General features: G+C 35.0%; 1 protein-coding gene and 1 long non-coding RNA gene across 2 annotated transcripts; both read left to right on the forward strand.

Annotated features, from left to right (window-relative positions):
• Positions 1-4,480: 4,480 nt before the first annotated feature.
• On the forward strand, positions 4,481-5,276 carry LOC145633029 (uncharacterized). Its single transcript, XM_081685337.1, has 2 exons — positions 4,481-4,685; positions 4,906-5,276. Exons 1-2 carry the CDS (start codon positions 4,481-4,483, stop codon positions 5,274-5,276), a joined length of 576 nt encoding a protein of 191 aa, XP_081541463.1.
• Positions 5,277-6,877: 1,601 nt separating this feature from the next.
• On the forward strand, positions 6,878-8,033 carry LOC145588773 (uncharacterized). The gene is made up of 3 exons (XR_014101620.1): positions 6,878-7,013; positions 7,112-7,160; positions 7,850-8,033. It is a non-coding gene; the product is annotated as an uncharacterized LOC145588773 (long non-coding RNA).
• Positions 8,034-12,449: the final 4,416 nt, after the last annotated feature.

A 12,449-nucleotide genomic window follows, 5' to 3' on the forward strand; every position in this document is an offset into this window, starting at 1 on the left:
GTCACAATAAGTAAGAGAGAGAGGGAAAAGAAGGATATTACCGAATATGGGATAAATGCAAAATCACACAAAAAACCCGAAATAACCTCATATGAGCCACAATCTCTACAAATAAGGCTTGAATTCCACATGATAGGTAAGTTGAGGCACATTTCCTTGATTCTTGATCATCACCAATGTGCAAGAGTATATCAAGTTGTGTACCTAGCAAGGAACACAAACACGTCCATGAGAGAAAATCTAATCTAAAAACAAAAGAAAATGAAAGCAATAAAACACGGGTTACTTCCCGCAAAGGCTTGTTTAACGTCCAAGCGAGACCAATCTAGTAAATATCCCGACAAAGAACGCAAAAGCTTGTCATATGCACCGGCAAACATATCAAGAAATAGAGCATACGCGATGCTCATATGACAAGCAAACATAAAGTACAAGGAGACTTTATGTTTGAGAGAAGGGGGAAAAGAAAAAGTAAAAGAATCAAAAGAAAAATCAACAAAATAAGAAGAAAAAGAAAGATAGGGAGGCAAACTATCCTCATAAAAATCTTTTTGATTGGCATTATAACTCTTTTCCTCATCAACAATAAAAGAGTTGGGGGCTTCGGAAGCATGGATAGGAGGAGGATTCCTAAGCGGTTCTTTGAGAAAAGAAGGGAGGAACATAGGATAGTAGGGGATATGGTTAAACCTTTGAGAGAAAGGTGTATGAGAGAGGGGAAAAGGGGTAGCTACTCCCTCACCACAAGGTCTCACATCACTAATGAGGGCATGGAAATCAATCATGGAATCCTCAAATGAAGAACCCTCACGATCTACATCTCCCTCAAGCTCAAAAACTCCAAATGATTCAACCTCAACCTCCTCTTCATCATCTTGAACAACATCTCCCATACATTTCTCAAGTCCTACCATCTCAAATCCAAGAGTGAATGGGGGCAAATTCCTCTCAAACTCATCTCTTTCTAATGAAGCATTATCAATGAACTCACTCAAAAGGTTATGGGCTTTCGTTTGAAATGCAAGAAATATTTGGGCCATAATCTCAAATGAGTCCAAATCATCGGGGATAGAGGAATCAAAAGCTTGCTCATTGGAATCATCTAGGGAACTATGGGACACACCTTTAGAATTCATGCAAAAATTTGATGCAATATGAGAAAGAACATGCACTTCATCATCATTAGAATGTACCTCATTACATTGAGCTATAGAGGGAGGGGAGTTAAAATCATGCATTACATGGTTACTATGGGGAGCATCAAGCACATCATGGGAATTCATATTAGACAAATCATGACAATTAGCATCAACATTAAAAGCATGAGAATCCCGAACATAAGTCTCATGATTGGCCCTCTCCCAATCATAATTATCCCTAGCTAACCATGAATAGAAATCCCAAGCTTCATCCGAAGACATAGTTTCAAGATCACCATTTAGCATATTATCAACCACTCCTCTAAAATGCTCATTTAATCCCAAATTAATGATTTCACAATAATCACCCTTGGTAAAACCCTTAACACCATCCAAGAAATCCTCAAGTCTATTAAAATACACCCAAAACGGTTCATTATCAAATTGAGGAATAGAAATACAAGCCATCTTTCATCAACAAAAACAAAACAAAGAGAACAAAAATAAATCAAAGGAAAAATATATACAATGGACTAGTCTCAACAAGATAACACAACGGTAATGGAAGCCGTTCCCCGGCAACGGCGCCAATTTGACAAGGGAATAATCGCGTCGTCAAACGACTATCTCTCGATCAAATACAATTTATACACCTAAACAAACCTAATACGAGTATAAGGCAAGCATAGGGGTCGAACCACAGAGAACGATTAAACACTACCAAATGCTATCAACAATTAAGCTAGTCCGGAATAAGGGAAGGTAAACCTAAGGTCTAAACAAACTAAAACTAGAGATAAAACATTAAGGGAAATGGTTTAGGTGTAGCATTCACTTGAACATAAACAAAAGCATAGAAGTTGAATTAATTATGAACTAAACATGCTCAAATATCGAAATAAAAGGTCCAATCTAGCCGCCTTCCGGGGTCAATTGGCTTCTCCTAACATAGCCTCTATGTTTCCACATTAGAACCATATACTAGGAGGTACTATTAAATAACAATCGATACTAATGAACCTTAACTAAGTCAACTTCCGTTCCTTGTTAGCAAAGCTTCACCTTTAATCAACTAACAACATGCATTTTGCAAGTAGATTAAAGAATATCAAGCATATAAAGACTTTAATCACAAATAAATCAACTCTAAACCTAGAACATGCTCAAGATCCAACTACACCACAACCATCCCCTCAATGGGGGAAATTACTCACTAATCATGATAATAACAAGATTAATCAACAAATAATCAAGAATTAACATGACCAACAAGCAATGAAGGAAAATCAAAATAAGCAAATAAAACTAAATACAAAAATAGAGAAAGAGAGTAAGAGATTGCTCATTAATTAAAGATGAAGATTTGCAAAGATTCAATCAAGCTCCTTCTTCAATATCCAAATTCATCAATGGAAAAACCCTTACTTTCTCTCTCTAAACTAATCTAATCTAATCTAAACCTAGAGAGAGAAGCTCTCCTAAAACTAAATTAGAGAATAGAATAATGGATAATAATTATTGTCCTAATTACCCCAAAAATGGGTATTTATACTAACTTCATAAAACTAGGAAAAATAGAAAAATAAATAAAGAAAACAAATAAATAAAGAAAAGGAAAATAAAAAGGAAATAAAAGAGAAAAGAAGTAAAAAGAGAAAAGAAAATAAAGAAGAAAAGAAAATCAGAAAAGGAAAAAGGAAAACAAAAATAAACATAAAAAAAGAAAAAGAAAAATAAAAGTAAACCCACAATTCCCCCCAAAACATCAGACTCAATTTCTCCATCTTCTTCGTGGCTGCTCTTCATCACCACGCATCATCCAAGCAATCACCACCGTCAATACTCCATCATCAACGGCCATGGTTGCTCAATCACCACCGTTCATCAACTACAATCATCTAGCATTAAATCGTGGCCCTTCGATTTTCATAAAAATCACGTGAGAAGTTCGTGATTGAACCCACATTTGCGCGCCCGCGAAGACATCGCGCAGAGGTCGCGCAAATGCTACTGTATCATTCTGTTCTTTGGAGCCCAATTGTGTGCGCCTTCTGACAGGGTTGCGCGCCCGCGGAGGCCTGGGTAGCTGCAATTGCTGATTTGGGAAAATTCGGAGGTTCGATTGAAGCGGCTTCTCTGATTGGTGGGTAATGTTGTTTGCGTTCTTGTTGTTGTAATTAGGTGGATGTGGTTGAGATGGGTTTGCTGCGGTGAGTTGCGGTGGTGACTGCTGGTTGCTGGTGGTCGAATGGAAGCAGAGGTGGTGCGGTTTTGGTGTTGTTGATGCCGACGCTGCTGGGGCTTTATGGTGGCTGAGGGGTTTGTTGCGGATGTTGTGAGGTGGTGAGGGAGTGAGTGGTGGTTGGAGATGCTGGGGGTTTGCTGCTGTTGCTGTTGTTGGTGGTGTTGATGGGGTGAAGCAGGGGAGTGTGAGGGATTGTGAGGGGAGATGCGTGGCTGGGCAGCAGGGGAAATGAGGGAGCAGGGGAGGTTTGGCGTTTTGGTGTGGTGTAGGATAAGGAAAGGTGTGGTGTAGGATAATAGAGCAGCAGGGGCTTGATATTGAAAGCTTGTGAATTGTGCTCGTTTGGCATTTGACTCAACTTGGGACCCGAACGCGAATATGACTTTGAAACTCGGAACACACTTGAGCTTTGAACCTTAATACGATTGCAAACCTACACACAAAGAAAACCGAGGAGAGGATCGGGACATAAAATAAAATAAATAAAATAGAAATAAATAAAATAAAAATAAATAAAGGACGAAATAAAATAAAACCAAGACAAATAAAATAAAATAAATAAAATAGAAATAAGTAAAATAAAATAGGAAAATAGACTAAAACTAATAAAATAAGAAAATAAACTAAAACACACCAAAATTACCAAAATAAACTGGAGACTTTATTAAAGAGAAAACAAGAGAATAAAAGGAAAATAAGGGAAAAATAGACACGAAAATAACCTAAATACTACCCCTACGAGTGACATAAATATCACTTATCAGCAGCTGGCTAAAAGAAATCAAAAGGCACATGCAACTGGGAGAAGCAGTGGATGTCATAACCAAGAAATTAGGAAAAACTGGACGCAAGCCTTTTGAATACTCTGATGAGTGGCTTATGTCTATACCACTATACAAGAGAACCACAAACAGAAGCTGTGATGCAGCTCTGAATGTCAGTCATGTGGTCATACATAGGTTGAAAAAAAAGGGGCAGACTAAGGGCAGTGTTAGCAACCAACCACCCTGCATTATTTGATAATCAAAAGGTTGCAAGGCTAAAGTGGGTACTACAACACATAAATCTAGTTTCAAGTGAGGTGGACCCTACAATTATGGATATGCAACATCACAACCACATTGATGAGAAGTGGTTCTACTTGAACCAAAAAACAAGGACTTTCTATCTCATACAAAATGAAGAGGTTCCATACAGAGCACAACAGTCTAAAAGGTTTAAGTTAAAGGCAATGTTCATGGGAATGGTGGGCAAACCACTATATGCTGAAGATGGGACTCTCATACAATCAGGGAAGTATGGTTTGCTCCCTTTTGTGAAACATGAAAGGGAAAAAAAGAAAAGCAAAACAGAGAGGCAGCCACAATGAAAACTAAAGCCATTCAGACTATCAACAGAGAAGCAATTAGGCACATGATTTTAGACAAAATCATTCCAACAATTCATGTAGAATGGCCAGCCAATTATCAAAGAATATAATCATACAATGGGATAATGCTAGGCCACATTAAGTCCTAACAGATGAAGAGTTTTTGGCATCCACTCAAGCTAATGGGTTTAACATTCAATTTGTTTTCCAACCTGCCCAATCCCCAGACCTTAATGTGTTGGACCTTGGTTTATTCAAGGCTATACAGTCCATACAGTACCAGTCATTCCCAACAAATTTGGATGAGCTAATTGAGAAAGTGGCAGAGGCATTTGAGGTGTTTGATCCAACCCTTAACAGGTATACCTTGATCACACTACAGGCTTGCATGATTAAGGTGTTGAAAAAACAAGGTGGAAACAACTTCAACCCACCACACATGGGAAAGGCAAGGCAAGATAGACAGGGGACTTTGGAAAATATTTTGAAGGTTGACAGGACTCTTATTGCTGAGACAGTGTAGTATCTCAACACCCTTTTTGTCCCAACCACAGGCCAACAACCAGAAAGTCAAGAGATGGAAGTAGATGCAGATTGAGGATGATACAAGCAAGTAAGATGATGCAACTTTTTATAAATAAAGAAGTCAGCAACTAACAATGTTTTGCACTGGAAGAACCAAGTTAGAAGATCAGAGACTGCCACACATAACCATTAACATGAAATCTAGGTTTTTGTTTGTTTTTGTAATGGTTAGGTGTCTTTTGTTAAATAGAATAGGTAGGCAGTCATGACTATGTAGTTAATATGGAATAGGACTTATGTACAATCTACCATTTTTTAGGCAAATGAAATGAAAGCATTAACATATTGATAAGTTGTGCATTATGGAAGGGTCATTGTGTCTAACTTCCATCAGAAGGGATTGGTTTAACCGTATTAGCTACCATTAACAGGCACCTCAACAACATCCTCTTTAAGAAGATGTTGGAGCATCCTTACATAATAGGCTCAAGTCATAAGAGTCCCTTCATCATTTGGAATTCCATACAAATATGATGCAAGGTAGGTGGGGGGACTCAATGCATTAACACTAAAACCAAGAATAGGGACTCACTCAAACATATACACCAGCCAACTGTGGGGATTCAAAGGCAACAACAGAAACAAACTTCAAACCGGAGTATTACAAGGGCTATACCACAAGTGTTATGGTCATCATCCATACATCACAAGACCTCCAAGTTGCATGATTATAGACTCAAATCAACAATAACCAACACACATCAGGCCATCAACAACAAATCATACAAATCCCATCTCAAAATCTCAACAACCATAATCAGCCCAACCAAATAACATGCTCAAAATCAGAACAACAAGAGATCAACAAATTAAATTCAAGAACCAAAAATTTAACCAACATAGCCACAACCAACAATCAAGAGCCACAACCAACAGTAAGAACTTTAACCAACATAATCAGAGGAGCAAACACCCACAAATTTAACCAACAAAGCCGAACAACAATGTAATACCCCGTATTTTTTTAAACCCGTTTAATAACTATTAATTTTGTTTTAACTTTAATACATCATAGTTTATTAATAATAAATATTATTATGCTTTAAGGTGACTCAAAAGAATTTTATTTAGTTTTATTTACGAAGATTACTTGGTTAAAATTTTTTTTTTTTTTTATAAAAGATTTTGATATGCAAGCCGGGAATTTAGTATCCAAATATATGATTTTTCTACTTTGAGTATTTCTTTGCTCCAAGTCAAAGGACCTAAGTCCATTTCTTACTCCTAAAGCATGACCAAAGTCACAAACTTCCTTTACAAGCTTGAATACTTGACCTCCAAGTTGTTGACATCATATGACCTCATAAACTTCCTCTACAAGCTTGAATACTTGACCCCCAAGTTCCCAAACTCTATAAATAGAACCAAAGTTTAGCCATTTTAATCCAAAAGTCTCTTGCTCTTAAAGTTTCATCCTTCTTTTCTTCTTTCTTCCTCCCATTTTCGTACTACTTCACCCCATATATGTTCCAGGCCATTTTTCAACCACTTTCGATCATTTTTAGCCTTTTGTTGTTTGAGACAAAGTTGTTTCTATCAAAAAAATACTTGAGTTTAGGCTCAAGAATCACCAAATTCGGAGTTATATACTATGAGATATGGCTTCTGCAAGATCTGACTCCTTCTTTTCAACGTGAACCTTCTCGTGAGCTTTGCTACTTTATATTGTTTTGCGGTTAGTCTTTCAAAACTAATATCTATATTCAATTTATGATTTTTGTAAAGTTTCATATTTGATTCTTATTTAAAATAATCCATTTAATGTTTATTTAGGAGATAGTTCGTGGTTGTAAATCTAGGTGGAATAATTGTAAAGATCAAGGTACGTACTCGTGGCTAGATCTTTAAATATGTGATTTTATACAAATGTGTTTTGTGTTTTTTTTTTTTTTTAATGTTGAACAAGGATTTATGAATGTTTATGAAATGAATATTGTGAAATGTTTTACTGTTTGATCTTAGGAAATAATTTCAATGTTCTAAAAGTTGTTTATACACATACTTGAATTCAAATTCATTTTAAAGAGCAAATGTTGTTGAAATCCCATACATGGGAATTGGGAGGTTGATTTATCAAAGATATATATTGATGGATTTTTATGACTCCCATTATGTGGAGATAAAATTGAAGACTATGGACTATGTATGACCTAGTCTTTCCCCTTGATAGCACTATGTAAGGAGTTACTAGCTTGGCGGGTGTGCACACTTAGGTGGAAAAATGGTTTACGAAAATATTGATCTTCCATTTCTATTGGAATCTATTTTGGGAAAGTCGTTAGTTTTGAAATGTTGATAATTTTTGGAATGTTTATAAATGTTTCTTAATGTGAAATTTCTATTTATGGAAGATTTGAATAATTGTAATTTATAAATGCTAAATCTTACGAAAGCATGTTTAATTAAATAACTTGATTTTACGTATCTAGCATTGGTATGTACTTAGCCTTTTTGCTAATACGTATTTCTCTTTTGTTTTGGCTTGGCCTTACTTATCATTTTGATGAGTAGATAGGTGATGATGACTCGACGTGATCTAAATGTGGCATTGGGGATGAAGGGCGATAATCATGTAGTCTAGGTCTCATGGTTGACATTTTATATGAAAAATTCTCATATGGTTCAATTTTGAAATCTACTATTACTATCATTATCAATATATATATAAGTTAAGTATGTATTTTCTCCGCTGCAAGTCTATGTTTTGAAAAGCCTTACGAAATCATGTGGCGGTAATGCTCTCAAGTTACTCTCTTAATCAGGTTTTGTAATCATTACTATTGGAGAGTAATTTGGGGGTGTTACAAACAACCATCAACAATTTTAGCCAACATAATCAAACACATAAAGAGAAACACAAGCATAAATAATTCAAACTTTAAAGGGACTCATATGTAAGCAAAAGTCATGCAAGTAGAGTTTAGTAATAGTTATGTGCATGATTAGAGATATGGGGGGAAGTCACAAGGGTATTTGTCCCTCAGATAGGCCATGTAGTAGGGATCCCAGTCACTATAGTCGTCCCTCCAGACAGATCTAGGCCTCTTCTTTCCCCGAGGAGAACCACCGTTGCCAGAAGCCTTCTCAGGCGTCTCCTTCTTCTCCGCCGCAGCAGCTTTTGGCTCCACTTTAAGCTATCATCACCATCAACCACTTCTCCACCAGTAGCAAGAAGTTCTGCGACCACCGGCGCCGGAACATGTACAGTATGTAATGGATCTACTTCCAGAACCTCCTCGTCGTCGCTGGAAACAACCAATTTTTCCCCAATTTTGCCTCCGAAGTACCGGGAAAACGACGTAGAGCAACGACGAATTGGTTTCATAACACCATATCGTCATCGAGCGATGTACAGTGTGGACTCCTCACCTTTCTTAGGACGAACAAGGGACTCTTTCTTTAATTTTTTGGGACTCATTTTCTCAAAAATTGCAAAGAAATTGAAATTAAGGTTTTAGAGAGAAGATGGAAGAGAGAGAACAGAGAACGAAGATGAGAGAGAAAGGAGGAAAATGGAGTAGATCTAGGGTTTATGAACATATTCTGGAGAAATCTCCAGAAGAAGAAGTGTCAGGGCACCATTGTCGAGGCAAATTGAATGAAGATCATTCAATTCTAGTAGTTGAGGAGTTGGATGATTTCTAATGAAATCAGAAGGGGGTGGGTAATGTTTGGTGGGAATGGTTAGATTAGATTAGATTAAGTGAATTAGATTAGGAGTTAGATAAGTAGTGTTTAGGGAAAATTAAAAGAGGTTAAAAAATAAAGTAAGGGTAAAATAGTAATTATGCCATTAAAAACTTACCAAAAAAGGAAAGAAATTTATTTGTTGCAAGTAATGTGTACCGGCCATTTATGGTATTTGTTGCGAGTAAAAAGAAACAGAGGGAGTATATTTTTTTAATAACATATGGTTTATAATAGCTATATTTTTTTTAAACACAATTTTTAAACCCACTAATTATTTTATTTTATTTTATTAGAATAAGGTGGATAACATTCTAAAAAAAAAACGAGATTGATAGATTTTTTTTTTATTTTGCACACTCACGCAGCGTGTGTGTCGCTTAGGCCCCGTTCTTTAGAGCTGCTATGCTGAAATCTGCTTTGCTCTGCTTCAATCTGCTCTGTTTGAAAATAATATTTAATATTGAATTATTATAATAATAATAATTAATATTTAATAATAATAATAATTATAATAATAATTAATATTTAATTATAATAATAATAATAATAAATATTTAATAATTATTATTATATTAATAATAATACTAATAATAATATTAATGATAATAATAGTAATAATAATACTTATAATTAATAATAATAATAATAATAATTGGTTTTTATAGTAAAAATTAATATTTAAAGATAATAACTAATATTTAAAGATAATACTAATTATTAATTTTTTATAATAAAAAAATAATAATTATATAATATTTAATAATAATAATTAATATTTAATAATAAAATTTAATGATTATAATAATGCGATAATATTAAAAATAGTAATAGTAGTAGTAGTAGTAGTAGTAGTAGTAGTAGTAGTAGTAGTAGTAGTAGTAGTAGTAGTAGTGAAATCTGCTCTGCTCTGCTCGGCTCTGCTTCAATCTGCTCTACTCAGCTAAAATCTACTATGTTCTGCTCTGCTATGCCCAGAAGCTCAAAAAAACAAGGCCTTAGCTTGTTAGTATAACATTAAACTTTTTGGTCGATTTTGGAGTAGTTTTTTTTTAAAAAAAAATAGTGAATTACATACTAAGTTAGTCAATAGGGTAGCCGATTGGTTAGCTAACTTTAGTGTCAATATGGAGCAGAAAATAATCATCTTTAAGGCGGTCTCGGAGGACCTTCATGCTATTTTATTGGAAGATCTTAGGGGAGTGGCCTTTCCAAGGAGAGTGCTAATGGTCCAGTAGGATAGTACTGTAATTTGTCTGTTTTCTTTGTTTTTGTTCCTTTTTTCTTTCTAGTTGCGTAGCATTCTCTTGTTTTTTGGGGATTGCCCCTAGTTTCCACTAAAAAATAAAAATTAGCTTCCCTCTTAGTTATTGCGTCAAGTTAAGGGGACTATTAAATAAGAGTTTAATACCATGTATTTTTGAAATATATAAAAGATAAAAATCAGATATTATTTCGTTTCTTGTATATTAAGAAATTTTGTCAGATAACACTTTTATGAGTGATTTGTTGTGAGAAAACACCTTATAATTTTATTTTTATTTTGTGAAAGCACTCTTAACACCAAAAATTATTTATCAAATAACACCTTAAGGCGGTTTCCGACCTGTTGACTTGGTTTAACGAAGGCATTGACTACCACGTGGCAGTCACGTGCGCCGATTTACCCCCCCCCCCCCCTCCCTTCTAATTTTTTACCCTTTCTTTCCCTCCAACTTTATTTTCTCTCTCCTCTCAATTTCTTCCCCAATTAAACCCTTTTATTTCCCCTGTTCTTCCACCCAAACTCCAATGCTTACCTTTAAAGAAAGTGAACTCCAATTTTGAACTCCAATTTTCGCAAATTTACTCAATTGCCATAATTACGAGGCATGTAAGTAGCTTTAATCAAAGACTAATTCCATTAATTTTGCTGATTTTACGAATTATCGTTAGTTAGAGTTTTAAATTCGAATTAGGGTTTTTGATTTGGGGGTTTATTAATCCCAGCAATGTTTTGTAGGCCGGATTGAGGTAGCGGTAATGTCGAGGTGGTTGCGGTAGTTAGCTGCTATTTTGTTGCTGACCGTGGTAGGAGCATTGCAAGTGGGGCGACTGATTGCGATTGTTGGTGATAATGCGTTGGTTGCGGTGGTCCAATCCGGTGGTAGTGACGGGTTGCGAGCTAGTGAGTTTTTGTGAATGGGTGGAGAAATGGGGGTGATGAGGGTGCGATTGGTGGTTGATGGCTATGTGTTCATTTGGCGATGGATGGAGTCACTAGTAGAAAAAACCAAATTGGAAGCGGTTCAAACCCCAAAAAGGGAAGCGGTTTTGAACCGCTCCGGTTTGGGGGGCTTCCCTTTAGGCTTTAGAAAAGGAAGCGATTCAAACCGCTTCCCTTTTAGGGTGAAAGGGAAGCGATTTTGGCGCCAAACTGCTTCCCTTTTGGATTTTTGGCAGCATTATGGTAAGGGTAAAGGGAAGCGGTTTGGCGCCAAACCGCTTCCCTTTTGATTTTTTTTAATATATTATTTATAATAATAATATAATAATTATATTAGTGACCTATGGCAATAATAATAATAATACTGGTTAATAATAATATATATTAATTATTATTAATATTAATATTATTATTAATTAGTAATATTAAATAATAATATTATTAATATATTATTAATTAATATAAAATACAACAAAAATACAAATAAAATTTAATTATCATAAAAATCAAAATGAGTAACATCACTAACATATTTAATTAAAAGTATTATGTCATTACACCAAAATATATAAAGATAAGACTCACAAATACTTCGTACTAATTAATTATAAGTAATTAACGTTAATATTACATTGACATAAAAAATATATTTACAAACATAACTAATAAAATAATGTTCACAAGTAATCTAAACTAGCTCGATCTCACTAGATGCCATCAAATGTCACGAAAAAAGCCCACATGTCACGAATTTCATTGATTTCTTTGCTTGTTAACGGGCCTTCCCTTTGAATCTTGCAAACCTTTGAAAAAAATCAACCAACCATTATTATATATTAGTATATCATGCGTATGACATAAAAAAGTTAAAAAAATGTTTCTTTACACCAATATAGCAATTTACTAAGTTTTAGGACGCCTTACATCCAAAATGGCCCATATAAGGCCTATACGACTTCTACTTTGCCCATTTTCTACATTTCTTATCAAATGAAGTGTTTCTTTCTCATAACATGTCAATATTACGTAATATTAAGTGCCTAAATTTTTAAATCACACCAATATAGCAATTAACTAAGTTTTAGGACGCCTTACATCCAAAATGGCCCATATAAGGCCTATACGACTTCTACTTTGCCCATTTTCTACATTTCTTATCAAATGAAGTATTTCTTTCTCATAACATGTCAATATTACCTAGTCTTAAGTTTCTAATGT

This window comes from Chenopodium album, chromosome 1 (assembly GCF_948465745.1).
Source record: "Chenopodium album chromosome 1, dcCheAlbu1.1, whole genome shotgun sequence".
Classification (NCBI taxonomy): Eukaryota; Viridiplantae; Streptophyta; class Magnoliopsida; order Caryophyllales; family Amaranthaceae; genus Chenopodium; species Chenopodium album.

Bases quoted from the DNA above. Each gene is read 5' to 3' on its own strand.
- LOC145633029 (XM_081685337.1), top strand. From the start codon at position 4,481: ATGGATATGCAACATCACAACCACATTGATGAGAAGTGGTTCTACTTG. The intron at 4,686-4,905 runs GTTTGCTCCCTT...AAGTCCTAACAG, and splicing joins CATACAATCAGGGAAGTATG to ATGAAGAGTTTTTGGCATCC.